Source organism: Dermacentor albipictus, chromosome 4, assembly GCF_038994185.2.
Source record: "Dermacentor albipictus isolate Rhodes 1998 colony chromosome 4, USDA_Dalb.pri_finalv2, whole genome shotgun sequence".
NCBI classification, from domain to species: domain Eukaryota; kingdom Metazoa; phylum Arthropoda; class Arachnida; order Ixodida; family Ixodidae; genus Dermacentor; species Dermacentor albipictus.
The window spans coordinates 137,732,635-137,757,986 of NC_091824.1; the positions used below are offsets into that span (position 1 = coordinate 137,732,635).

A 25,352-nucleotide genomic window follows, 5' to 3' on the forward strand; every position below is an offset into this window, starting at 1 on the left:
CGCTGCTTCAAGGCTGTTTGTTTCCTGCAACCCACCAGAAAGCCTTGTCCTTGTAAGAAATTTTTTTTTGTGGCCTTAGGTAATACGGTCAAGCTTACATAGTTTAGTTATGTGAAGTAGCGCGTATCGTCATTTCACATGCAAGTGAATTGTGAAAACTCACAACATGACTGTGTTGGCGCTTCGAATAACTATACAGCTGCAGAGATCGGGGCCCTCATTCACAGCAAATTTGTTACGCTAGAACTGTACCTAGGAGCGGCTGCTAGACAATCGGGGACGTAGGATACATTATTAGCGAAAGTAACCGGCAAATTACACAGTTCTTACGACTGAAAATTCTAATGGATATAGGCTTGCGCCCGCATTCACAATAAAGAAAAGAGTACTTGAATCTAGAACTGTTCCTAAGAGCTTACAACAGCCGATCGTTATCTTGGGCCTGTAATGGTGGGCGTATTATTACCGGGGGCACGCCGAGGCATGGCCAAACAGCATTTACGAACGAAAAGCCTAGTGAATTTGGCGTATCGTTTGCAAGAAGTCGCTTTCACTTACAGATTACAGGGCTCGAGACCATGACCACTAACGCTTTGCAAGTAGTTCCTCCGCACGAAAATCTACGCGAATGCAGATGCTTAAGGAAGAGGAGGAAAAAAAAGAAAGGGAGAATGCAGGGACGCTAAGCAATTGTGAAACAACAAGCAAACACCAGGGAAGCCTATGGGAACTATAAGGAAAGTTCTCTATTTCTCTTGCAGTCTCATAAGTGTCATATGTAACTGCTGTGTTACGTACAGGTACAGCGTTGCAAATGATTATGTAAGTTTGACCGCCGAAATTCTGTTAGTGCAAGAGGCTGATAGCAGTGAAATATAAACACTGCACAAATAAGTGTCTTAAGTTGAAAACTACCTCCTCTGCGTACAGTAAACTCCACGATATAAAAAAAAGTATATTATAGGCTGCTTTTTTAGTCTTGGTGGTTAATGCGGGCAATTCGTGCAAGAAGACATCACATTTTCTTATACTTTAATTGTATAATGTGCCAAATTTATGTGTATCATTAACTGCGCATTTTTATTATTTGCGTTTAGCTCACAGCGTTCCAAGCTGCAGCTTTAGCACTTCAGTTGGGTTTTCTCTCCCGCAAGATGGGCAAATGCAACCTCGACTGTGCTCACGTAATCATAGCACAAGATATACACGTATTTTTTTTGCACTACCTCCCAGGGCAAGTTGCCCATTATTACGTGGCGTCAGATACTTTTCATCCGACTTACGACATAGGGACGCCACTTACGTAATGGCATGTACGGAAGTGGCCTCCGATCACATCGGAGCCAAACATTACGGATAGACTCAGTTTGAATAAGACAAGCAGCAAGAAACCTTAAACAGGAGGACATCGAATCCACGCCAGAATCGGAATCGAGAAAACGACGTTCAGGCAGTAGTCGCCGGTGTTCCACTTGGCACTGTAGCTACTCTACGAGACATATCAAAATACGGCGAGACATAGCAGGAAGATAGCGGCCGAGGTAGGGTGTCTGACATAAAAAGGTATACGTGAAATGAAATTGAAGTGGCAGATGGCATGCGTGTTCGCATCACCGTTTAAAGACACACACCGTAACGAAGTGGCAACGACATACGTACTTGTTGCAAGCCGAGGCGCCTGTCTACATTTAGTGCTGCTTTGTCGAATATGGCTTGGGGTGGCGTTCATCAAGTCTTTCGCTTTCCGAATCGGGGGGGGCCGACCGCGCCTCGTGTGATGACTGTGGTAACGAGGAGATTCTTCAGCACCTTCTCTGTGACTGTCCTCGCTATAATTTAGAGAGACGATCGCTCGCAACCGCGATAGCGCGCTTTGAGCGAAAACCACTAACAGAGGAACTTATCTTAAAATGCCGTCATCACAAGCCATCGCAACAGGGTGCGACGAAGGGCAACAGAATGGACAAGCGACTGTAGCCTGAACAGATGTTTATAGTGCTGCAAGTGTTACTGTGCTGTGCGGCGACAGTAGGCGGTGACAGTGACCGATTGTGATTGTGTGTCTATGCTCCTTTCTTTCTTTATCTATACTTTGTTATCCCTTTACCTCCCTTCCCCTCTTTCCCCAGCGTAGGGTAGCAAACCGGATCTTCCCCTCTGCTTAACCCCCCTGCCTTTCCCCTTTCCTCTGTCTCTCTTTCTTGAGAACACAGCTAGCGGTTGGTATCGACAAAAAAAGGACATTATTTGAATTCTCGGATTTTACATGCCAAAACCACGATCTGATTATGAGGCACGCCGTAGTGGGAGACTCCGCATTGATTTTTCGACCACCTGGGGTTCTTTAAAGTGTGCCTGAATTGAAGTATAGGTCGACGAGATTTCTTGCGTTTCGCCCGCATAGAGCCCGAGACCTCGAGCTCAGCAGTGCTACGTCATAGCCGCAGGGGTATATTACGGTGGGTATAGAACAAAATTCTCGTCACCTGTACTGGTATGTAGGTTAGCTAGGTTTAGTTCAGATGATGTTTTCTTAAGTCAAATGTATAGCTTTCCCCGTGAGAATAGACCTCAAAGGGGACCTGAAACACCGTGTTTTACACGTGCCCATTTCTTTCTTCATATATACAGCGTGTAGCTTCCCCTCTGAATGGTGTCGTCATTGCCTGCGTGTCAGATAGGCTGGACACAGTACCATAGGTGAGGTGTGCAATATACGCTTAGTCATGTGCAGCTGTGGTGCCCATACTTTACCTTTATTTATATTTTCGCGTGTATCTACGAACGCAGTATTTATCAAGCAAACTAGCTCCCGCAGCGGGGACATTTCTTCATTGCCGCCCTATAGCACGCATCCCGACTCCCATGCGCCGATGAACGATTAGGGTGGCCTAGAAATGAGGCAAGGACAAACGGGACCAGCTGGTACACAGATCATACATGACCCTCCGAAATTCGGCTATGTAGCTTATTCGAGCTGCGCTCAACGGTTGTCCTGGTGAAACGGAGCTTGCAGGTTGATTGCCACGAGCCCGCTCGACGGCATATTTCGAGCCTGCCAAAATTTCTTAACACTTCGAGATGTCCTCAAGTGGGGAGCGCTTAATTACGCAGGCAGTATAGGCGGGTTAAGTGTTTTTGGACAAATCAAAATACACAATTTCGCGTGTTTATTTCTCGTTGCATAAAGAACCTTGAGAGGAAAGCTATCAAGTGAGGACGGAGAAACGGAAACCGCGTTTCGTGACGTCGATGTGAAATCGTGATAGGCGTACGGCAAGAATAAAAATATTAAGAGCACGCCCTTTAGTTTATCGGCGGAGGCGCTCGACTGCATTGCTCGTCGCCCGTCGAGTATATATCCGAGACGGAGATCGGTAAGAGACAACCCCAAGGCTTTCAGCTGGGGCGCGGGTGCTCCAATTTACGCTAGGAATGTCCTTGATGAGCACATGACGGGGTGGGCGAAGTAAGAAGTAGTTCCTTCTATGCGCGGCTTTCCAATGAATGTCGGTCATGCTTGTGACGACGCGGGCGAAATTATTTGGTCTGTGCATTATTTGAATAATTATTCAACGTTGCGCTGGATTTAATGCGCCAAAACAACGCAGTAGCTGTATGGGGAAGGGCTTCAGAAGGATTTACGACCACCTCGTTTTTATCTTTTTTTTTTACACAAAGCGTGGTACACTAACGCTTTTGTTTGCGAGGTCCACTAATACGTGATTGCCGCGGCAGCCTGGAGTTGAACTCGTGACCTCCTGCTGAGTCTCAGAACGGCGTAGTCATACAGCAACCGAGGCGGATTAATGAATTTTTCAACTGCTGAGTACACAATTTGGGCTTTTCATTGTGCAGTTCAATCAGAATACTTGTTCCGATTGAACATGAACTCTGGGCGTATCGGCAGGTGTGACCTTTTTTATGTCACTTTTGTTTCATATTGTTGTGGTTCATTTTCTCGTTTGTTTATTTTATACAGTGTAGGCTACGTGTCACACGCATGCCCGAGTCCCACGACAACTGGGCACGTGAGCTCTTATAAGCGAGCTGTTCTCCAATTATTGGCGCATCCATTTGTTTCGTGCCATTTATTTTATGCGATAAAGTGCAGCTGCTATCTTTTACAGGCACGAAAATATCCTTACACCAATTTATTTAAGCATGAAATTTCTTTCGTAGTGTCGGCTATTCACATGTATCCTTTCAGAGCGTTAAGATATCCAACTAAACAGCAGACATCTATATAGTCCCAGCTTTATCAAACGCGAAAAAGCATGAACGTTATAAAGGCAAAGGTGCCATATGTCTGCTAATGAAAGCCTTCATAACACTTACTCGTCATTTTTTAGGCTATTCTCTTTATCAATGCTGATGATCTTTTGACACATATGCTCACAATCGCTTCTCTAGCAGGAGCTGCATGATTTGATGTCTGTCCGCAGCATAAATTCTGTACTGCCAGGACCAAAACGGTAAAGTAAGTTATTTGGCCTTGGTTTACGGCCGCCTTGCGCCGTCTTCGGATCAACAACAACAACAAAAAAAACGGTTATTTCGTTCCGCAAAAAAAATCTAACAACCCGATTTGTTGGCCCAAACACCACCGCATCAACGATGAATATTGTAGCGCCATTTCCCAAGCTAAGCAAACCTTCTTCAACATTACATTACCATCATACTTACATGTCAACCCACGTAGATTCTGGAATGTTGTTCGTGGTAATACACCAGCCACAATACAATTGTCCCAATCTAACACCCCTGTTCAAAGTGACCAGTGCTGCACAATATTTAATAATGTCTTTGCTTCCTTTTTCATGACGCCGCACCTATGCTTTTGCCACCTTCAACGAAAGTTTATGATACTTCAATAGATTCAATTTTTCTAGACTGGGTGGGCATTAGAAAACTAATCGGTAATTTGAAAATATCTTCGTGTGCGGGTTCAGATGAAATTAATTCAAAAATACTCAAGTGTACCAAACTGCATTCATCAGTTATTCTTTCTAGGATATTCCAACAATCATTATACTGCTCATCACTACGAAGCGAGTAGAAGGTGGAGAAGGTGGTTCCTGTTCACAAATCAGGTAACACACATAGTCCCGAAAACTACCGCCCCATATCACTAACCAGCATTCCCTGTAAGATTCTGGAGCATATAATATATTCTTACATAGTTGATTTTCTTGGGACGTACTCTTTTTTTAAGAACAGTCAGGATGGCTTTAGGAAATCCTCCTGCGAAACGCAACTAGCTTGCTTTACTCACGACTTCTTTTCTAACACCGACTTAGGATTTGACGCTGATTGCATCTTTATCGATTTTGCTAAAGCCTTCGATACCGTATCCCATAGCCTACTAATCTATAAACTTAGTCTTCTTAACATTGACCCGCTAGTACTGGACTGGATTAAAAACTTTCTTGCTAATAGAACACAATACGTAATCGCAAACAATTCGTCGTCTGCGCCCCTCGGTCCTCTACTTTTTCTAATCTATATTAATGATCTTGCTTCCTGTGTGAAATTTTTAACTATTAGGCTTTTTGCTGATGACTGCCTTATATATCATAAAATTGCTGACCTCAATGATTCTCGTAAGCTTCAAGACGCCATTAATAGCATTCGGTTATGGTGTAACAAGTGGTCTATGATGCTTAACTTAAGCAAATGTAGATGCATGCGCGTATCACAGCTTGCTAATGATACTAAACTACATACATATTTCCTCAATAATAGCCCTCTCTCAGTTGTCTCATCGTACAAATACCTTGGACTAAACATCACCAGCAAACTTTCCTGGCACATGCATGTCGACATTATATGTAGCAATGCCAATCGCATGTTGGGCTATCTGCGCCGAAACTTCTCATCCGCACCATCGTCACTGAAACTAACTCTCTACAAAACATTATTTTCCTCCAAACCAGAATACGCATGCGCCATTTGGGACCCGGCTAACATTACACTCATAAACAGCATAGAAGCCATTCAAAATCGTGCAGGGCGTTTTATCTTATCGAGCTACTCCCGACGTGCTAGCGTTACCTCAATGAACACAACACTTAACGTGCCAGAACTTTCTTTCCGTCGTAGATGCTTCCGCCTTTCGCTATTCCATAAAGTATACCACCGCAACTCTTTGTTGAAAGAACAGCTTATCACCCAACCGTCATACATATCATCTCGCTCTGACCACAGTTTCAAACTTGGTGTGCCGTCTTCACGTACTAAACTTTGTAGTAATGCATTCATCCCTAACACAAGAAAAGATTGGAACCACCTTCCCGCCACCGTTGCAGCCATCCTGGATACCGACACCCTCAAAACAACTGGAGTCAGCATTCATGAAACGCCATGTTGAATATGTTTTTGTATCTTGCACATTCTTTTGTTATGTTCACCCACTCCTTTCTGTAATGCCATCGGGCCTTGATAGTATCTTAAATAAATAAATAAATAAATAAATAAATAAATAAATAAATAAATAAATAAATAAATAAGATGTGCGAGATGACTGCTTGGAAATAGAGGAAAAGAGGAATGGAGGTCACGATATATTCACTGCTTTAGAAGACGCATGCTTGCGATATGATGTGCCTAAATAGTAAGGTCACCGGATGTAGCAATAAACACCTACGGGTCGGAGGGGGCGCGCAGCGCAAGGCTCCGTACAGTGGGAAAGAGTCGACGCGAGTGAGAGTGGCCTAACTGCATTCTCACTCGACCAGATCTCGGGAAGCAACCGTTCGCGCGGAACCATGTCGTACGTAGTTGTTGCCTGTTAATGTGCCTGACACTTGTGATTTATGAGATGATCAAAAAGGAGATTAAGACGAAAACCAAATGATTACCAACCGGATTTGTACTTCACTGCAGAGGCTGTTAGCGGTCCACGACCTTCTTGCGTGCACAGCTTGCATGCATAGTTTCGCCTATTGACTGCAATCAAAATGAACATCTTTTCTCTCTGCTTTTCATCCTTCGGTAATCATATGGGGATCAGAACGAAGGTGATTGCAATTTCCGCTCTCACTGCAGGCTGGTGTACAGAAGGACGAGGAAGATAGCAAAAGCTAGAGGTCGTGATCGATCTAGCATCGTCCGCTCAAGAATGAAGTAATATTGCAGTCTTAACACCACTATACAAGCCGCAGTGGTATAAGGCGATCCTTGTGCATGTCCTTGGAGATACGCAGCTCTGCCGGTTATATAACGGTACTCGACTGTTGATAGCAATCCCTGTCTGCGCGACTTCTCCTTTCGCCGACAGAGGAGAGATAAATTTGCGTGTTATGTAAATGGAGGTCAGCTGTTTGACACAAGCAAAACAAATCAGGGGCTCCAAGCTAGGATGCCTCGCAGACGGCATTTCGGATCCACTCCAAGGAATCATGTTTAAATAAAGCTGGGCTGGCGGCCTGTCAGAGCTTCATAATTATACAAACGAAGAACCTTGAAGTTTGCATGCCTTATACATATATAGTAAATGCGATCTGTTCTCCTTTTCCTGCAGACGAGTGTTGTAGCAATGCCGCACACTTCTTTCGGCTATCAGTCAGAACCTTCGACAACGTTAGACACGAGGCTGTTTGGATTGCAGATGCGCCGATACGCCGGAGCTGTTATATAGTATCAATGACCTATCGTTTTCGGGTGAGGTAAGTGTGAAATGGTAGAATGTGATTTCCGCTCTCACTGCAGGCTGGTGCATAGAAGGACGAGGAAGATAGTAAAAGCTAGTGGTCGTGATTGATCTAGCATCGTCAGCTGAAGAAGGAAGTAATATTGCAGTCTGTTTGGATTACAGAGGCGCCGATACGCCGAATCTGCTATATAGTATCAATAGCCTATCGTTTTCGGGTGAGGTAAGTGTGAAATGTAGAATGTGATAGAGCCTCTCGTTTCTGAAATGCGAGACAAATTCGGTTGAGTAAGGACGTTGCTTCCAGACGCGTCAGACTACTTTGCAGCGACATTGAAGTAATAGTTATAGACCTGTGATGGGCGTATTATCTTTACATGCGCAGATTTTATAATGCAGAAAGCACACCAACGAACATCTAATGCGGGGCCGTCGTTTTGGCTCCGTTTCCACAAATACGAGGGCTACCCTTTGTGTTATCTAACTCCAACCTGAATTATTCTGCAAACACCAAAAAGAAGCAAGGCAACATTTGTTTGTTGATCTTCACAATAGATGGATTTAGTGAAAAAAAGAAAGAAAAGAGGTACACCAATGGAAGGACAGAAAGTACTCAGCGATTACAGTTCTAGGCCTTCGGGCCACGAGCTGCGAGCATATACATGTAATTAAATTGCTCATAGCTATCAAAGAAACGTTGCTGTAACAGAGACGATCACTCTCCGTCGTGCCGATACAGATGGATGACGAGCCTCTGTCAGAAGAGAGAATTCTACAGCATCGACAGGACTTAGCATCAAATTGACAGGTCGTCCAAGAGCTACTGCGCATCTTTTGATCCACTAGCCTGTGTAAACGCGCCTAATGGGCGTTCCCCTTAGAGCGCAGCTCTTATGCGCCCGTTCCTGCGTTGAGAGTCGGCGTTCCTCGGCGTAACCGAGCGAACGAGTACAGCGAAGGATGAAAGAGAGAACGCGGAGCGCAGTGGAGGATGAAAGACGGCGATAGCGCAGAGAGCGCGAGGAGGAAAACGGAGGAGGAGGGTATTGGCGCCCATCTGCGAGATGGCGCCAGAGTAGCGCGCGTCGTCTGTTCGCCGATTACGCCATCGATAAGACATGCGGCTAGCGCGTCCACCGATACCATATTTGAAACAACGCGCTGCATGAGCGGAGGTATGTCTGCGGCTGCTGCTGCGAATCGCGCCCACGTGTCACCCACGCGCTGCATCGCGCCATCTCCCGATTAGCGAGGCAGTCGCACCACACTTCGCTCCGTTTGCAATGTGCCGGCCGCAGGAGGCAGATTGTCCGCGCGATCGTGAAATTAAAGCACTTATAGAGCTGCGCTCAAATTTCGCATAAGGGAGTATCGTGATCGTCGGTGAAAATTTTCTATATACCATTCTGCCTTCTTTTCAACCTTTATTTCCCCCATCACAGTGCAGTATAGCAAACTGAAAACTTGCATCTGGTGAATTTACTCACATTCCTTCCCTTTGCCTCGCTGTAACAGACACATATATTTCAACTGCATGCCCTTTCGTATGGGTATATCATAGTTCATCGCACGTTCGAACTGAATATGTCTAAAGTCACTCTTCACAATTTGTATCGTAAAACCAGCGCTTGATTTCGTGCGCACCTGTGTCGATGCCTGTCTTGTGTGTAACCTCAATGCGTGTGACCTCAGTGCAACCTCCACCACTCAGATTTTAGCTATTGATTTTTGTCAACCCAATGGTAATAGTTTGTTTTGTGTCATGGGAGATTGGTGACTGAATAACATCAAGAATATCGCATAGGCTTCAACACGTTTCTTTTTTCCCTTTTACCTAGCGTGAGGGAGAGAGATAAATGAAAGAAAGACGGAAAGCAGAAAGGTTACCCAAATAAAAAGGACCCAGGCCTATATTCATAAAAAGCACTTACATAATATAATTGTTTGGAATAGCTAATTTCACCCAATCCTGATGCTGGACGTGAAATTATAGCAAAGACGACCAGTCAATGGCAATCAAGACTCACGAGCGAAAAGCTTTGGGAATTGCGCCCCCAATTTGCCACCTTACACATGGGGGGGGGGGGGAAGGGGGGCGGAGGGCGAAGAGGGAGGAAGAAAGAAGGAAATAGAGACCTCGTGAACTTCACATTTTGACATCTGGCCCAAGCAGGCGAGTGTTTGCCCTAACAACCGTGAACGCCCTAAAGTGCACTCTGGGCTAATTGGTACGCCATAGTTGGCGGATAGGCTTTAATTAAGGCGCTCTCTAATGGCATCCTAAGCCTAGCTAACATGACCCTTTTTGCGTAGCACAAGCATTGAGGCGTGGCCGCCACCGCTTAGAATCAGGGCCCGCGGACAAACCTACCGAGAGATAGAACGACATCAATGCTTATTCGTCGAGGCCGGTGTCGTGAAAGAACAATCAACGGCACAGTAAACGTCCTATAGCGCCTCTGACTCGCTGCAAGGACCTCGAGCTCTGGAGAGCATCAAGATTTGCTGTTGTAGATAGCAGCCTTACCGTAACATTTAGCGACAATCACATTCACTACGCGACTTCGGGGTCATGATTCATGTGGCTGCGATAGTGAAATTATTTATAGAAAAGCGAACAGACTAGAGCAACGCAGCCGCAATGCGGACGCAAGGTGACGTGTTCATCTTAATCGCCGCTTAGAGCTTTCGATCGCATACATCTCCGCCGCATGGCGCGTCGGAAGAAATACAGGTGTTTACTGACCGTAATGGCCTGTATGCACCGGCTTCAGCTAACTCGCGGTGTACATTTGATGGAACATTCGTTCAGCGACCACTTTCATCGGATGGCAATCAGGTATTCGAGTCGTCAACAAAGCTCGCCCCCCACAAGACCGTGTGGATTCGTCACCGCACATGTCAGCAAGATTCTGGAGAAGAAAAACGCAAAAGAAAAAAAGCGCTGGACCGTCAGGTGCACCCGGTCTTTCTGACCCACAGCTGCAGATGACCGACCAGATGGGTGTGCGTTTGCAATCACTTACCGTCGTCCTCTTAGATGACAGGTATTGTCTACAGACAGGAGAGCGGTTAGCAGAGCTGCGCGCTTAGACTTTTCTTAATCGACCATTGTTCTTCGGGCGAAGTGGGATATATGCAGTGGAAATGAACACGCGGCTGAACGAGGCCGTTCGTGCCGAACCCACAACAGCGCGTTCTGATTGGCACTTTCGAGTTTGCCGTCACTGCGTCTGGGCCCGAAAGGGTGAAGGTCAAGGCCGTGCCGTCTCGCCCGAAAGGAGAAGGCCCTTGAGCGCACTCTTCGGAACAGCTTATAGGGTATTTTGCGTTAGGTGAACAAGCAAACGAAGAAAACGAAAGAGATTGATGCAGGATTAGCTTGAAATGCGTTTGCAGCCCATAATTGCACGTCACGGAGGATTAAGAACGTCTCTTGACGGCCCGCTTGCACTTCGTACCCGGCTTGGTCGAATGGCCTGCGGCGAGTCGGGCGCTATGTGATCATGCCAACTGCACGGTGTGGAAGGCCGGAGTGCCAGAGAAGGCGGGGCACATATTAACGGCGCCGCCGCGCGAAGGTGCCCTCGTTGCAGACGAAGCGTGACGACAGGCGTACAAGAAATGTACGCCTGTACAAGCGTGCAGGTGTGCAAGAAATTTATCAAAGGCGGTAATGGCAAGGGTGGTACAATGCCGGTATGTGTTCTCACTCGCCTACGAGAAACTCAAAGGCTGCATAGCCGGGACGGCGATGTAAAAGCGTTTCAGCGGACTAGAAGGCCCTGATAACTTCGATGAAGGACGTTGTTCAAACCAGGATCAAGCGGCAGGCGCCCACTTGAAAGTGGAAGATTCGTTTCGAGAATTCGCATTAGGGCAAGCCTGGGGAAGGAAAGGGCATTGCGAGGAGTCACTGTCCCAGCGGAGAGCGCCCTGTTGATGGCTCGAAAGGTGCGTTGAGTGGGATGTCAACGTCCCAAGCCCGAATATGCGCTGCCGTTTCTGAGAACCGGGAAGTTCGCCCCAATACATGCAGGACCGGGTATATAGACAAGCAGACGAAGATCTTGAAAGGAGATCGCCGTTTGCTTGCAGAGTACATCGTGCGGTTTGTTCTTCTTATCGGTGAAACTAAGCAAAAAGTTGCAGAAGCTAACACAGACATACTATTAGAGATGGGTGTATAAGTAGCGAGAAGGGAAGAAAGGAAAGAAAGAACGTACGAAGGAATGAAGACAAAGAAACGAAGAAAGAAAACGCAATAAAGGATGGGAAGACACATCCTTTCGGTGGCCGTTTTGTGCGCGGCTAACGTAGTCAAATATTTGGTTACCACCTATGCAGTCTGGTGAATGCACTTGTGAATATGTCTTTGTTCCGTTGAAGGGACGGGCTCGAGGCACCACCGCTCCTTACGCAAACATGGAAAGACATTGACCTTTCTGACATCCGAGGCGCGGCGGTTGCCTCAAAGCCGCGCTTGCGCTGCGGGCGTGGGCTGCGGATGTTTCTGACGCGTCTTCGCCGAAAGCGATGCTCAAAAATTATGCCGACAGCAAAAGTAACAAAAAAAAAGAAAGTAAGCAGAGGATTGCGCCCGAGACGCCCAAGACATCCCGGCATACCATGCCCATGCGTCGAGACTTTATAACAGGCCGTATATACCTGGACAGACAAGTCAACAGATAAAAAACAGATGCACTGGAAGGCAAATGTTTAGAAAAATGCTGAAAGAGATTGAAATGGTGCGGTAGTATGTGAGGAGCAACTTGGTCCTTGAACCGAAAACTAAGTCAAATGAGGCAAGGTGCTGCTGTAAAATTATATGGCAACGATGTATGCAGGTCGCGATGTCGAGTTCTGGCACATAAGCAGTATTGAGGAACAAGCGCATGCTGCAAGCCTTCGCAAGCGAGGTCGTGCCCTGGTAGGGACATGGCCTTGCTTTGAAATTCAAATATTACCTCGTTAATTTCAGGGTGTTTCATTCAATTTGGAGATCTTGCTGATTTTGGCGCGGCGCACGATGGTTTCCTCCTGCGGGGGAAAAAAAAAAAGAAACGTAACACAGCGCCCCCAAATCTGGTTTGAAGTACTTATATTTCCAACGCTTAACGCAATAAGAATTCGCGCTCTTAATAAATAGTTAAGCTGAGGATTAGTGGGTTGACTTACACCATCGTTAATAAACTTCGCGAATGTTGGCGGTTAAATGACGAATCGATTAAATTAAGTTGTGGCGACAGATGCTCAGAAGCTTCACGGTGGGCTATGAGAGAGGCCGTAGTAGAGTGCTACTTGGACCTGTAGTTCTTCAACATGCACCAGAAGCGTGGTTACACGAGGGTTCTTGCATTCCACAACGGGTGATCGGAATCGGACCCGCGACCTCGTGTTCAGCAGTGGAATGCCATAGCCACCGAGCCACAGCGGCGGGTAATGTAACGATGAAAACAAAAGAAAGGGTTCCTACACGAGTGGGTATATCTTAGCTCGCTGAGTGGCATTAAGTGGCACAAGCGTTTTTTAATTTCCTTTTTCTTTTGTTGTTATGTTGTGGCTTCTTGCGTCGCCTTTGTGTTTGCGGGAAGGTGGAGGAGGAGGAGGAAATTTTTGTATAAAAATAAAAGAAAGGACAAGCAGGTGTCTTTCTGTGTGTGCGGGAGGCGCCCTCAGTCCAGGGCTCCTGCGGCTCTTGCTGTCTCCCGGGCCCGCCTCACCAGTTGCTGCTGGTTACGAGGGTCCGAACTAGTCAGTATGGCCTCCCACTGCTCGGGTGTGGGGTTGGGTACTTGCGGGGCTGCCTTCACGTTGGGGCACGCTCATGTGTGTGTGAAGTTTGCGGCTGCATTTCTGTATTTCCCGCGCTTGGTTTTGCGGTAACTCCATGCGTAGTTGCACCTGGCGCTTTCCTCGCAAAAAAAAAAAAAAAACAGAGGAAAGAAGATGCGCCACCAAAACACCGTAGATCAAGCGCCCTTTTATTTTATGGACCTTCGCCTCTGCCTCTAAGATACACAGATGGCACGACGCATGTTCGTTGCGTAACACATGACATCGTCCTCTTGCAAACACGACGCCTTGTAAAGAGCGCGAGAGGGGAGCGCCGATTTGGCATCCAAGCGAGCATTCCGGCGCGTGAGAGAGAGAGAGAAAAAAACATGGTTTGAGAACGTTCCAGAATCCATGCAAGACAGCACCGTTAATTCAGGAAGAGTCACTGACGTCACGCATGTTTGGAAAAAAAACACAAGCACACATTTTTAAAGCGTGTGTGACTCTGTGTGCCACAGGTAATTAACATGATGGGAAAATTTTCGCTTGGCAGCGAACCCATATAGGATGTTGCACTTACCTTGAGCTAAACATTAAAAATTCGCAAATGCCACGTAGCTGGACAAAGCCAAGGTACTGTTGTTTGCCGTCGCTCGAAAGTACTCGGATTATTGTTTTGCATTCCCCCAAATTACATCATTAGTTTTCATTAGTTACTGAACTTCTCGAATGTCATAATTAGGTGGAAAGTGTCAATGAGAAAATTGTGGAGCACCGTGAAAAACTGCTGACTTTCTGTGGCTTAATACGTGCTGCATAAGAGCGTTTTTTTCCAAGCATGAATGAAGCCCGCGAACACACGCAAAATTGCCGCGCGAGTGGCCGCTCGAGGCACTTTGCGTGTATTCGCGTTGAGCTCCTTGGCCTGCGGCGTACGCCGCTCGAAGAATGTTTGTGCCCCAGTGGTTGTGCATTGCAAAGCCATGCAGGTGCATCGCGCTCTTTTTACTTTTATAAAAGAAGATAACCTATAGGTTTACGTTTGCAGCCTATTTCTGTTTTCTGACGACGGCACCTCTCAAACACGATTTATTTCTATTTCGACATTCTTCAGTGACGTGACCTGCAGCGACCGGCCCTACTGTGTGTGATCTGTGCTGTGCGTGTTGTGCTTAATTCTGCGAGAGTTGTCATCTTGCGTTCTTTTCTCTTTCCTCCCCGTCTTCCTATCTTCCTCCCCTTCTGTGTTTCCGTCTCCTCCTTTCTAAAGAGTAGGCAGGCGTTGTGCCCCTTCCGGTGGCACTTGCCAGCCTGCTCCTCGCTTTCCCTTTCCTGTCTAGTGTATATATGTATTCTAAAGAAATAATAATAATAATAATAATAATAATAATAATAATAATAATAATAATAATAATAATAATAATAGAAAAAACAGTTTTACGCATTACGTGTTCAGCAACAGAGAGCTCTAGCGGGAGTTTTTCATGTTGCTCGACAATTTCTTCAGTGCCATTTTTAATATAATTATAAAATTTGTAATGTTGACAAGCTTTTTCAATTATTAGATAAATAATTAATACTAATTTAACACTAATTGTGTAATTAGATGGAATGCAAGACTAATCTGAGCACCACCAAGCGGCGAAAAACGACACTAGCTTGGTTCTTTCCAGCTACGTGACATTTGTATACATTTAAGGTTTCGCTAAGGTTACGTCGGACACCCGTTATTTATCCAAGTGATCCTTTGTACGTTGTTGCGGTTGCCTTCTAGTGCTATACGGTAGGTTCACAGTAATAATCGAATTCAAATCTACTAATTCCCATTTTACGCGTTGATATTACCTGGAGTGACATTCTAGGCACTGTATATAAGGAGTTGGAGCAGCTGGCCGACGTTTCGATAAGTGGCGACGCCTTTGTCAAGGCTGTCTTTGTCGCGCGGAGGTAACGCAGCTACAAGATAGTTTCTAGTAGCCAAAGTTTTTTATAACGGTTTTTATCAGTGGGTCGCACAGTCGAGCCCTCAGGCACTGAGGACATTCACGTTACGTTCCCGCTCTGCTCACGACGAACACCTGAAGCATGACAGCCACTGCGTTAGGCGGTGAAGCAGTGGTACGGAACAATGCCTAGCGTGATTCAGGGGGCCTAATTTAAAGAAAATTCATGTCTCGCTTGGAAGAAAAATCGTAACGAGATCATGACGGAAAAGGAAGGCCAACAAACTGGCCTGTCAAAAGCACTTCGTGCCATAACCTGACATGGACCACCTCATTGCGAAACTCGGGGCCCAAAGTTGATCGAAACCGTCATTTTGGTATGTCTGCCATGTGTTTTCAGAACATTCGTACAACGTACAAGCGCAAGGTAGCTTTTGCTGTAAGGTGAAGCTGTGGGACAGTCAAGCAAAATAATTACGTTGAACAAATCAATAGTAATTTTGCTTGTAGATGTGGTACATATTGAAAAATTTTGCCAACATTGTGGCTGTAGAAAAACTTTTTCGATCTAAGCTGCCAATAAGCACCAGACAAACCTCTCTAGGTTCAGTAAACGAAGTTGTGCCGCTTCACACACTACACTGACGTGACCAGGACACGCTGGACTGACACGACTAGGACCGTCCCTACGTGGTGCCACCTCGCTTCCCTCTCGCCCCCAATCACTTGTATAATTAATTAGTATGACCATTAGCATTTATTTATCTATTTACTAATTTATTTATTTATTATCACATTGTGTTTTCAGCCTCTTGGCCTCTATGTGCTTCCACAAGGTCCTTCGAAAAACGCTACGCATGTGCAGTGAACACAGGTCTCAGAAATGATGCACGGTAAATTGCCCTTGCTTACTATAAATTGCCCTTGCTTTACCAGATATAATGTGACTGGATGCAGGGCCGGGCCCTTCAACACGTGATAAGGGGCACTCGGGTGGTGCAACTGTCGGCAAGACTAGATCCACCTAGAGTATGCAACACTCCTCTTCCTCAATGCATTTATAGTGTCCCAAGTCTCATGTGTCTCAAGTATCTCATGTCTCAAGTCTGTATTTATTTTGTCCGGGCGGATTCTTGCAACCATAAAGCCTCGAACAAACTTCTGTCGTTCCCCCTTTCTCAGTGTACGGTAGCAAACTGGATGTCTGTCTTCCCGTTAACCTCCTCGCCTTTCGTATCTCATTTATCTATCCCTCCCTTGTATCCGAACCTATGCCTTTCTCTATTTGTTTCCGGCAGCTCCGATGTGTTGAACGCCATCAAGCCTTCCACGACTGAAATAGTTCTCTTGTGAGACGCGCTGCTTTCGTTTCTCCAAGAGCTGTACATGAACGCTGTTACTGCTTCCACAATGTGTCAGAGCACATCGCAGATTTGCAGATTGCTTTAAAAGCACCGAGAAAAAACATCTAGGTGGTTTAATCTGCTGTCACGGTCGTAACAGAAAGTGACCTTTAGACGTTTAACGTGTTCAGAGAGCAGAGCAAAAGTCTGAAACGCAAACATCCACTCAAGCTTATGTTGATCGATTCGAGCCCCCACAGACGAACCACTACGGGCAAACTAAAACAAATCTATATTTAGCACCCCAGGCAATGTGCGCAGCTAAAACAGCTCCCTTAATTACCCCGGCTTCATCGGCAAAGAGGCGTTACATCTTAAGCAGGCCTCCCTCTGCCGGTCCGGCGCGTCTAAATTTGGAACCGCGATATGATGTCACGCACGCATAACAGTCGCCCTTCTCTTTCTACCGCCTAGCTTGCCTCTAAACATTGCACTGTAAATGGCGCGCTCATAGAATACTGGCTACAATCCTTGAAAATGCGCCGCCGCCTTGGATGGAGAGCGTACACTGAATGATTGCCAACGAGACGGGGGCAAACGATAAACAGAATACCTGCAAAGCGGTCGTACTTGAACCAGTTTTTCCTCTTCGGATTCGGTCAGTCCGTGAAGAAGAACACTTCTTGGTAGAAAAAAAGGAAAGAGAGAGAGAAAAAAAAACGAGTCGATGAACCTCCATGGTCAGGTTACTCTCCCACGAGTTTCTGCGTGTTGCGGAACATTCGAAGGAGCAAGTGGTAAAGAGAAGAATGGCTTGGTTGCGGAGGAAAGGTTGCGGTGAGTGTCGCCAGTTCAGGAGAAGATTTCGTTGCGTGTGTAAAAGCTGATCTCCGCTGTAGACACGTGCACAGGTATACACATGGTGCTCAATCATTTCTTGTTCCTTCTGCACCGAAATTGATTACTTTATTTTGAATTCAGTTGCCGAGTGTCTATTTTTTTCTTGTTTCAGTTTTTGGACATGTTCCAACGCTGGCATAATTAGGGTTCATTGAATGGCACATCGCTACAATACAGTGCAATGCATTATTGCAATATGTGCAGTGCAACTCAGCTACGCTGATGTAACCGCTGTCGTATAGCCAATGACATAACCTGCGATTCTTGTCTAATGACTACTGCTTATTGCAGAGCATTCAGTGAGCTATAGGCGAGGAGTTTTCAGATATTTATTAGATGAATAGCCATATAATAAAATCATGGCAGCAGCCGCAACTGTGTTATAGGAGTGGTTGTAGAGGGTTCTTGATTATGGCCTGCAATAAGTCGAAATTACATGCGCCAATAACGGACTTCTTCGCTGTTTGTATCTATTTCTGTGCTCCCATATTCGTATATTGGCTAACCTCGCCATCAGCCACGATACTTTTCGTAGATATTAAGTGTGAAAGCCGATCGTTCTATTTGTGGAGCCCGCATCTTTATCTGAACTATTTAGTGCAATTACTGCCTGCACCTGAAGGGCGCTTCCAGACGTGGCCTACCACATAGAGTGCATCACGTTCGTTGATTGCTCCTTTAGCCGTGTTGAAATATTGTTATAGGCGATGCACTCTTGCTATTGCTCGTTTATAAGGTCGAGGTCATGTAAGAAGAAGCCCTGTTTGCACGCGTTGATGAAAGTTTACTGGATCTCTGACAGTGTACAATTAAAGTGGTGTTGTAGATTTCCAGCTGTTCTGGGGCATGCGTAACGCTGGACACAGCCTGCTCTGACTCTCCCGAAGTTCTTCACCCTTTATGTTGCCTAAAGTAGAGGCGTGCAAACATGGAACGAAAGGGACAACACACACACCGTCCTTTTCGTTCCTACTTGAGTCTGTGTTAAGCTCGCTTACCTTTCTCTAACATAAAACTCCCGTCTACTTGCTTAGCGTGTTGTCGTACTATTGCGCAATGGCAAAATTGAAAATATGTTTTTAGGCAACGTCGAGGTGCTTCTCACATTGACGCTTCGTACGTGGTATGCACTGACGGCTCCTGGTGCCCTGCCCACGCAATTCAGCTTGAAGTGTTGACACGGCTTCTAATACACAATAACGGCGTGACAGCGGCAGCTCGAGACGGGTGCGCCATAAAAGAACGCGACGAGCCGTAGGCGCCGTTGTCGTGGGCGTTATGCCTGTCTTGACCGTGACAGGGCTGAAACCTTGACATTCGTGAACTCGGCTAAGTGATGTTTACGGTCGCGTCGACCTCGTGGCTCGGGGAACTGTTAGTTAGCAACACTTTTCATCTTGCGTCCTGTCCCGAGATAAAATTTATGACCTTTTCCCTCGTAACGTATGCTCTTCCCTTGAGCAGAGTTCTTGCGGACTCGATAAACATCCCCCTGGGAGCGTCCTGCAGGCCTCTCCTTATTTTTCCACGCTAGTCTGTCCGCGAGTTTTGCATCTGCACGGATAGACCGGAGAAATTTACTCACGCCCACCCGTCCAGAGCAAGCCCGTTTATTCTCGACACCCTTTGCCAGCTGTCGGCTCAGCCCGCGCTGGACTTAGGGTTTGATGACGGGGCAGCTGACGACAATGCCATGGCGAGATAACAATGGTGGGAAGCATAATCTAAAGAGGCCGAGCATTATCGAGGTTGTTCCTTCGTTCGTTTCCACCAGTTCCTGCACATCCCAACGAAAGATGGCGGCTTTCGTGAGCAGCAATTCTTTTTTTTTTCTTTGCCGGGGACTGTCGGAATGGCTTTGTGCGCAAGACGAATTTTTGCTCCTATTCAGGCGTGGTCGAAAAACTTACGAAAGAAAAAAATCGCACAATTTCGTGGTTAGACAGCAACACAACTACTGGAGAAGCAGCGCAAATACTGGTATATACATTGCGAAAAGTATTGCTTTCTTTATAGTAGTGCTATACTATTGCTGACTCTTCATTTATTGCCGCACTAGAGTTGTAACTCATATAAGGTACGTCCCTGCCAGTGACAGGTTGAAGCATGTGTGATTAGATAGCGGCTAGATTAGAGGCCCATATGAAGCAAAAGATGCGTACCTATGGCCATAGATTACAATAAGCTATTTTCGAGTAAGATGGGGAGTTAATTTTTAACGTAGCGACGAGGGCTGGGTGGGTGGAGGAGCGGTCGAGGACGTCGGGAAAGCAAAGTGATGAAGGGAACGTGCTTAATTTTATTTCCGGGTGGCAATAAGACGAGGGTCAGTGCGGAGGTGCTTTCCAGGATCGGCTGATGAACCATGAAGTGACGGGTGAAAAATAAGAAGGAGATGATGAGGATAATTATTCCTTACTCAATTTATTCCCTTAAGACATATGTAAAATCCGCCCGGCTCTTCGACAATCCCCTCAAGAAGGCATGCGTCAAAGACGTTAATGTCATCATCAGCGTCATCAACAACAAATTCATTGTGGGGGGACATAGGTCCGGTCACTGTTGTTGTTGTTGTTGTCGTCGTCGTCCTGAGTGGCCGTGGCACATACCCTCAGTGGGGGATTGGCTAGAATCGGGTGGTTTAATTAGGTGCATAAAAATGGCTGTGGCTTAGCTAAGGTTAAGCCCAGGATGCGAAGCGTACTAGCCTTTATTTTAGTTGTTGAACCACTGTTTAGCCTGGTGAACTGCTGTTGCTTGGCTATATTTGGTTCGGCTAGACCAATTAAATCGCAGATAAGCCCAATTAAATCGCAGATAAGTATTCCCTCTGTATCGTTGCGTATCCTAGTATACGCCTGTAACACTGTTTATCGCACTTATCAGGTATATGAACCTTCACCTATTTCTCTCTTGAAACCTGCGTTCACCGCATTGAGTGGCTTTCCATCTTTCATTTACCCTTACTTCTCTCCAGCGCAGGGTAGCAAATAAGAATCGTATGCGGTTAACCTCCCCGCCTTTCCCATCCCGTTTATTTCTCTATATCTCTGCCACTGCACTTGTGGACTGTCGTAGCTCCAGTATTTGCTACCACGCACGCATTGCTAGTCCAGCGTCGCTCTCGTCGACTCCGATCTGCTTCTGTACTCGCCAATCCAAGAAATGTGAAGGCAAAAACATCTTGGTGCTCGCAAACGGGAAGGAAACGAAAAGCTTCGTGTTATTGTCGCGTTTATCTATTTTTTTTTAAATTAGCGATCCTGTGTGCAAAGTGTGTAATCGAATATTTTCGGTCGGACTGCTGGGGGAGGGGGGGAGGGTAGAATAGCAGGAATGAACATAACCTGTGCACAAACAGAAACATTTCTCGTGGTGTAAAAGTGACGATGATTTGCGAAGCCTCTTGACAGGATTAAAAAAGTGCGCCGAAGCTAGATTAATGCTTAACGTCACAGAAGCAAGCCTCGTTGTGACAAGCCATGTGGAGTTACGGTATACATACGAGAATAAAAAAAAAGTTAATAGCATTGCATTTTGTTTTCTAGACTGAGGACACAAAGCGGGCTCCCGCAGAAGCAAAAAAGAGTAAAATAAAAAATAAAATAAAAATAAAGGCAACTGTTTGGTAGAATAGTTTAAAACAGAAGCCTTGCTCTCGAGAGGCCTTCATCTTATCAATGCGATGATATTGTTTTTCAACAGCTGAGACGATCCCCCAGCACTCGGCTCTAAGGAAAGCTGACTGCAGAGAAAACAGCAAAAAAAATGAAAATAAAGAAAAGGTGTCACTCTTTGCGGGTAAGGCAGAAAGCTGGACTTGTTGGTGGTTATTCTTATAAGGGGAACATTGCGTTGAACTAGCGCTCGGTGTGTCTTCTTCATGTGCCTGTCCGTGTCCTTTTCTACGCACTAGTGCAATGTCCCCTTATAAGAATTATTTGCGGGGATGGCCACGTTTGGCACGATCATCCAGCTTCGCCCACTCTGATGAGAACTGTTTTTCTTTGCTAAAACCCTTTCTCCTGCCAGCCGTACTGAATGAAATACGCCAACTTTGTATGTGTGTGGGAATAAAAAAAAATTCATTGTGGCATACAGCTTGCTACTGCACTTCTGTATATGTAGGTCGAGGACTGCGGGAAAATAGCGAACGCCAAATACGAGCGTTCAAGTTTCTGTCTCGCACTGACGCATTTCGAAGATGGGTTTAGTTAAAAATGAATGAAGACAAAAGTTGTGCCCACCGACCGACTTGAGTGCCAAAGAAAAGGAACACGGCTCCGCGAGACTTCGAGCGAGCGAAGGAACTATGGGTATTACACGCATGTCTGCAATACCGAAAGTGTCCATGTCCTCTTTACTTAGAGAAAGAAATCTCAGCTTGTCTTTTAGCGTCTCGCACCTTTCTCCAAGACCTTGCTCTGATTTCGCGTTACGTTCACCTGTAATTATGGGCACGACAGCACCCCGTAGCGTACAAGTAGGACTCGGAGGAAGATTTCCCGTAATGACCACCGAAGGGGCTTTTGTAACGGAGTGAGAACGAAGAAGTGAAAATGCATTAAGTGAGAGTGGCGCAGGCACCAGGTTTAAACGTATTTACGTAAGGGGCCGTTCGTTTTCGAGCCGTTCGCCGCTTCCCATTAAGGTCAAGCTCAACTGCAACAAGAACTACCGGGTACGCGGGTGCCTCGCGGGGCGTTATCGTAAGGCGTTCGCACTAAAAACGCCAGCTCGTGCACACTCACACGCACGCTGCCGGAGCCGCTGACGCTAACGGTACCAGAGCACGCAACCGCTCCGGTCGGTCGGGGCAGCGGCACGTGTGCGAATGTGAGGCCGCGGTTATGCGTTACGATTCAAACGGGCGCACGCCGCGGACCTTCACACAGCTGGAGCCATTAGCGCTCGACAGCATGCGGCGAGGGTCAAGCCGTATGCCTCATTGTCAAAGCAGCGTCGCCGAGCCCGCGTCGCGCCCCCTCGTAAAGGTCGCGCGAGGTCAAAGAACTGCGGCGTCGTTCTAGACGCCCCGCACGAGAACGCGCCCAATGCCTCGCCCCGGCGCGAAACGTGGCGGCCAAGCCTCGAGCGCACCTCCCCTTTCACCGCAGCCAATCGCCACCGTTGACCGAGTTTGCGTGGCAAACGACGTTGCTGATTGTTCGGCTCGAACCACCGTAGGCTGGATGTATAGTAGTACAAACGAGCTCACATACCGGAACATGTATAGCCTTCCCTGTTATTGATGAAGCTCGCAGGTTATTAATCGACGACCGGCTAAAGAATGCCTCAAAGGCCGTCTGAATGTTGCTTCAAATTAGTCCGCTGCTGTGGGGCGTTCTACTGCTTAGAATGGGGACGCGGGTTCGAGATCTTTTCAATCCCTAGGTTACTGCGAAAATGCACACCCTACGAATAAATCAAAGCTGCTCCAATTGTTCATTTCCTTAACGTCCAGCTGCGCAAGATTATTATAACGTAGCGTATAATTTTGTATTGCAAATCGTATCATGCTGCTGCATTTTCCCGTGATGCAATCGCCTGTCTAGCGGAAGTACGACCACTGCTGATGATCCGACCTGTATCGGAGACACTGACTTTGTTTTCCTGGCCTTGCTTACTTTGTCACCCGATTTGTCTGTCTTCCACATTTCTACGCTTCGGAGGTTGCCAGAATACTGTCTACTTTTTACTAAATAGTGCGATTGATCGCATTCCTATATATGATTAAGTATATGATACAACTTTACATTTTTCTTACGATATCCCCTCCCTCCCCTTCTCTAAAGAGAGGTAGCTAAAAACAAATATTTACCATTCACAGTTGTTGTCGGTTTCCAGCTTTCTCTCTAGTCGGGGTGCTAGGTGTCCAGCTGACTGCCGGACCCGTTAATGTGCTTTATGTGCGCCATCCCAGCAGTGGCTAAAGCGAGTAGGGATTCACGAGGATTAAAAAATAAGAAGCACGAGACATGACGTCAACGCCGAGCCACTTTCGCGAAGCGCAGTATGGGCGTACAATCGCTGCGGCGTCATCCAGATTCGGAGTTTCCATTCTGCGATGCGCGATAGCCGCGCCATGCCCGCGGTCGCAACGCGTTCTCTGCTTTCTGCGTTCACATTAATCGAGCTGCGATATGCACGGACCGTCCGCGCGTGCGTCCGGCGATAGTGCAGCCTTCGTAGCACCGGAAGCACCGTTGGTCCAGAATGAACGAGCCGTTCTCCCTTACTTGAAGCACCCAGCCGGCTCCCGTTTCTTATTGGCTGAAGCGGACCCGGGGCCGCTATCTTGTACGCGTTCGAGAAGTCCACGTTCGGTTTCCTCTCACGTGATTGGCCTGAATTGACCTAGGCCGCGATATCGGCGCAGCCTAGGGCAATCGCGTGAGACGAATCCGAACGTCGGCTTTTCGAACGCGTACGAGATAGTGGCCCTGGCATCTGCTGCACCGCACGAAGTTGGCGAGGCGGAGTGTTGTAAGTGAAAGCAAAAAGGAGAGTGAGAGAACGAGAAAGAAAGGCAGGGAGAGCAACCAGACACAGGTGCGATTTGCTACCCTGTGCAGGAGAGTAGGCAAAACGGGATAAACGGTAATAAACAGAAGAAAGAGAAAGAACACTCCTCGGCGCATGCGGCAGTGTTCGACGCACTATAAATGGTCGCAGATAGAAAAAAAAATTAGCTGAATTTCTCGCTTGTATTATCAATTTCCTAGTGGAGCTGATTAGCGCCAAACATAGCCACAATAATGAGCTAGAAGGGGAACCTATATAAGGGCCAGATTTTCCTTATTCACAACCGTATGAAGGCAACAGATAAGGAAGACAAAGAAAACATATCGGGGAAATTATTTGTTGTTGTTCACCGAAGTGTAGCAATTATAAGCTAAAGGAAAATGAAAAAGATGAAAAATAGTTTTTCCACTAGGCAGCCGGACCCAGACCCTCCGCATTCTTTTCGATCGGCGTTTCGGCGTTACAAACATTTTTTAGAAAGTAATGATTCCTACCTTTCTTGTTATCTTTATTTTAGCTTTCTTGGTATTATGTCCTCATTTGAACCCTTGAGTTCCGGTGGCTTTTATAGTCACTAAAATATATTGTTTCCAGTGCAGAGTAGCGGCCCAGAGCAAGATAAATATAGCTCAGACCGACCTCTCTGCCTTTCTGTAAATAATATTTTTTTCTCACTCTAAATATCCGGCTTGTTCTGTTCATTGTCATATTTGTTCTTGTCCTGCTTACCCTTTATTCTCTTGCATGTTAAATATGTCGTCGTCCCCCTTGCTCCCATTATGTAATAATTCCTTACACTGGGTCATTAGGGTAAATATATGGAATTAATTTGAAATGAAATATATATGAAATGAACGTCCGTCACTTTTCGTTTTCTGCGGTAATGGTGCGAAATGACGAGACGGAATGTGACCGACAAGTTGCGTCCACTCGCTGCCGTGTCCCGCTGACCGGGGCGTGTCAGCAGCGAGTAAAACCAAGGGGACAGTTAGCGGGACCACAAAGACGAAAACATATTCGTGCTCCTTGAATAAATTATGCAGGGTTCTCCAACGTCACGCGTTTTGGGGCTTTCAAATCGGGCCTTGAGAAGGCCGAGCATATTTGTTGTCTGGGCTTTTCATAGCTCTTTGTTAACACGCGTGAGGTACAGCAACGCAATACCTGACTCTTTTGCGTGATCAGCTTCCTCCACGCTTCGCACACCGTAGG

The 25,352-nt window shown here is 46.4% G+C and overlaps 2 protein-coding genes across 5 annotated transcripts in view; one reads left to right on the forward strand and one right to left on the reverse strand.

Moving 5' to 3' along the window:
- Window positions 1–25,352, reverse strand: part of LOC135895793 (acetylcholinesterase-1-like) — a 180,128-nt gene that overhangs the window by 80,711 nt on the left and 74,065 nt on the right. The window contains exon 1 of one of the 3 annotated variants that reach the window (XM_065423966.1): window positions 12,619–12,677. The exons of the other annotated variants lie outside the window; for them this stretch is intronic. The gene's annotated coding sequence lies outside the window, so the exon portion shown is untranslated. Of the gene's footprint in view, window positions 1–12,618; window positions 12,678–25,352 lie in introns of those variants that run through there. 3 annotated transcript variants of the gene reach the window in all.
- The window catches only part of LOC135895792 (acetylcholinesterase-like), a 65,479-nt gene that overhangs the window by 11,432 nt on the left and 28,695 nt on the right, over window positions 1–25,352 (forward strand). The window contains exon 1 of one of the 2 annotated variants that reach the window (XM_065423958.1): window positions 17,435–17,552. The exons of the other annotated variant lie outside the window; for it this stretch is intronic. Coding sequence (XP_065280030.1) covers window positions 17,443–17,552 — 110 coding nt within the window. The 5' untranslated portion in view covers window positions 17,435–17,442. Of the gene's footprint in view, window positions 1–17,434; window positions 17,553–25,352 lie in introns of those variants that run through there. 2 annotated transcript variants of the gene reach the window in all.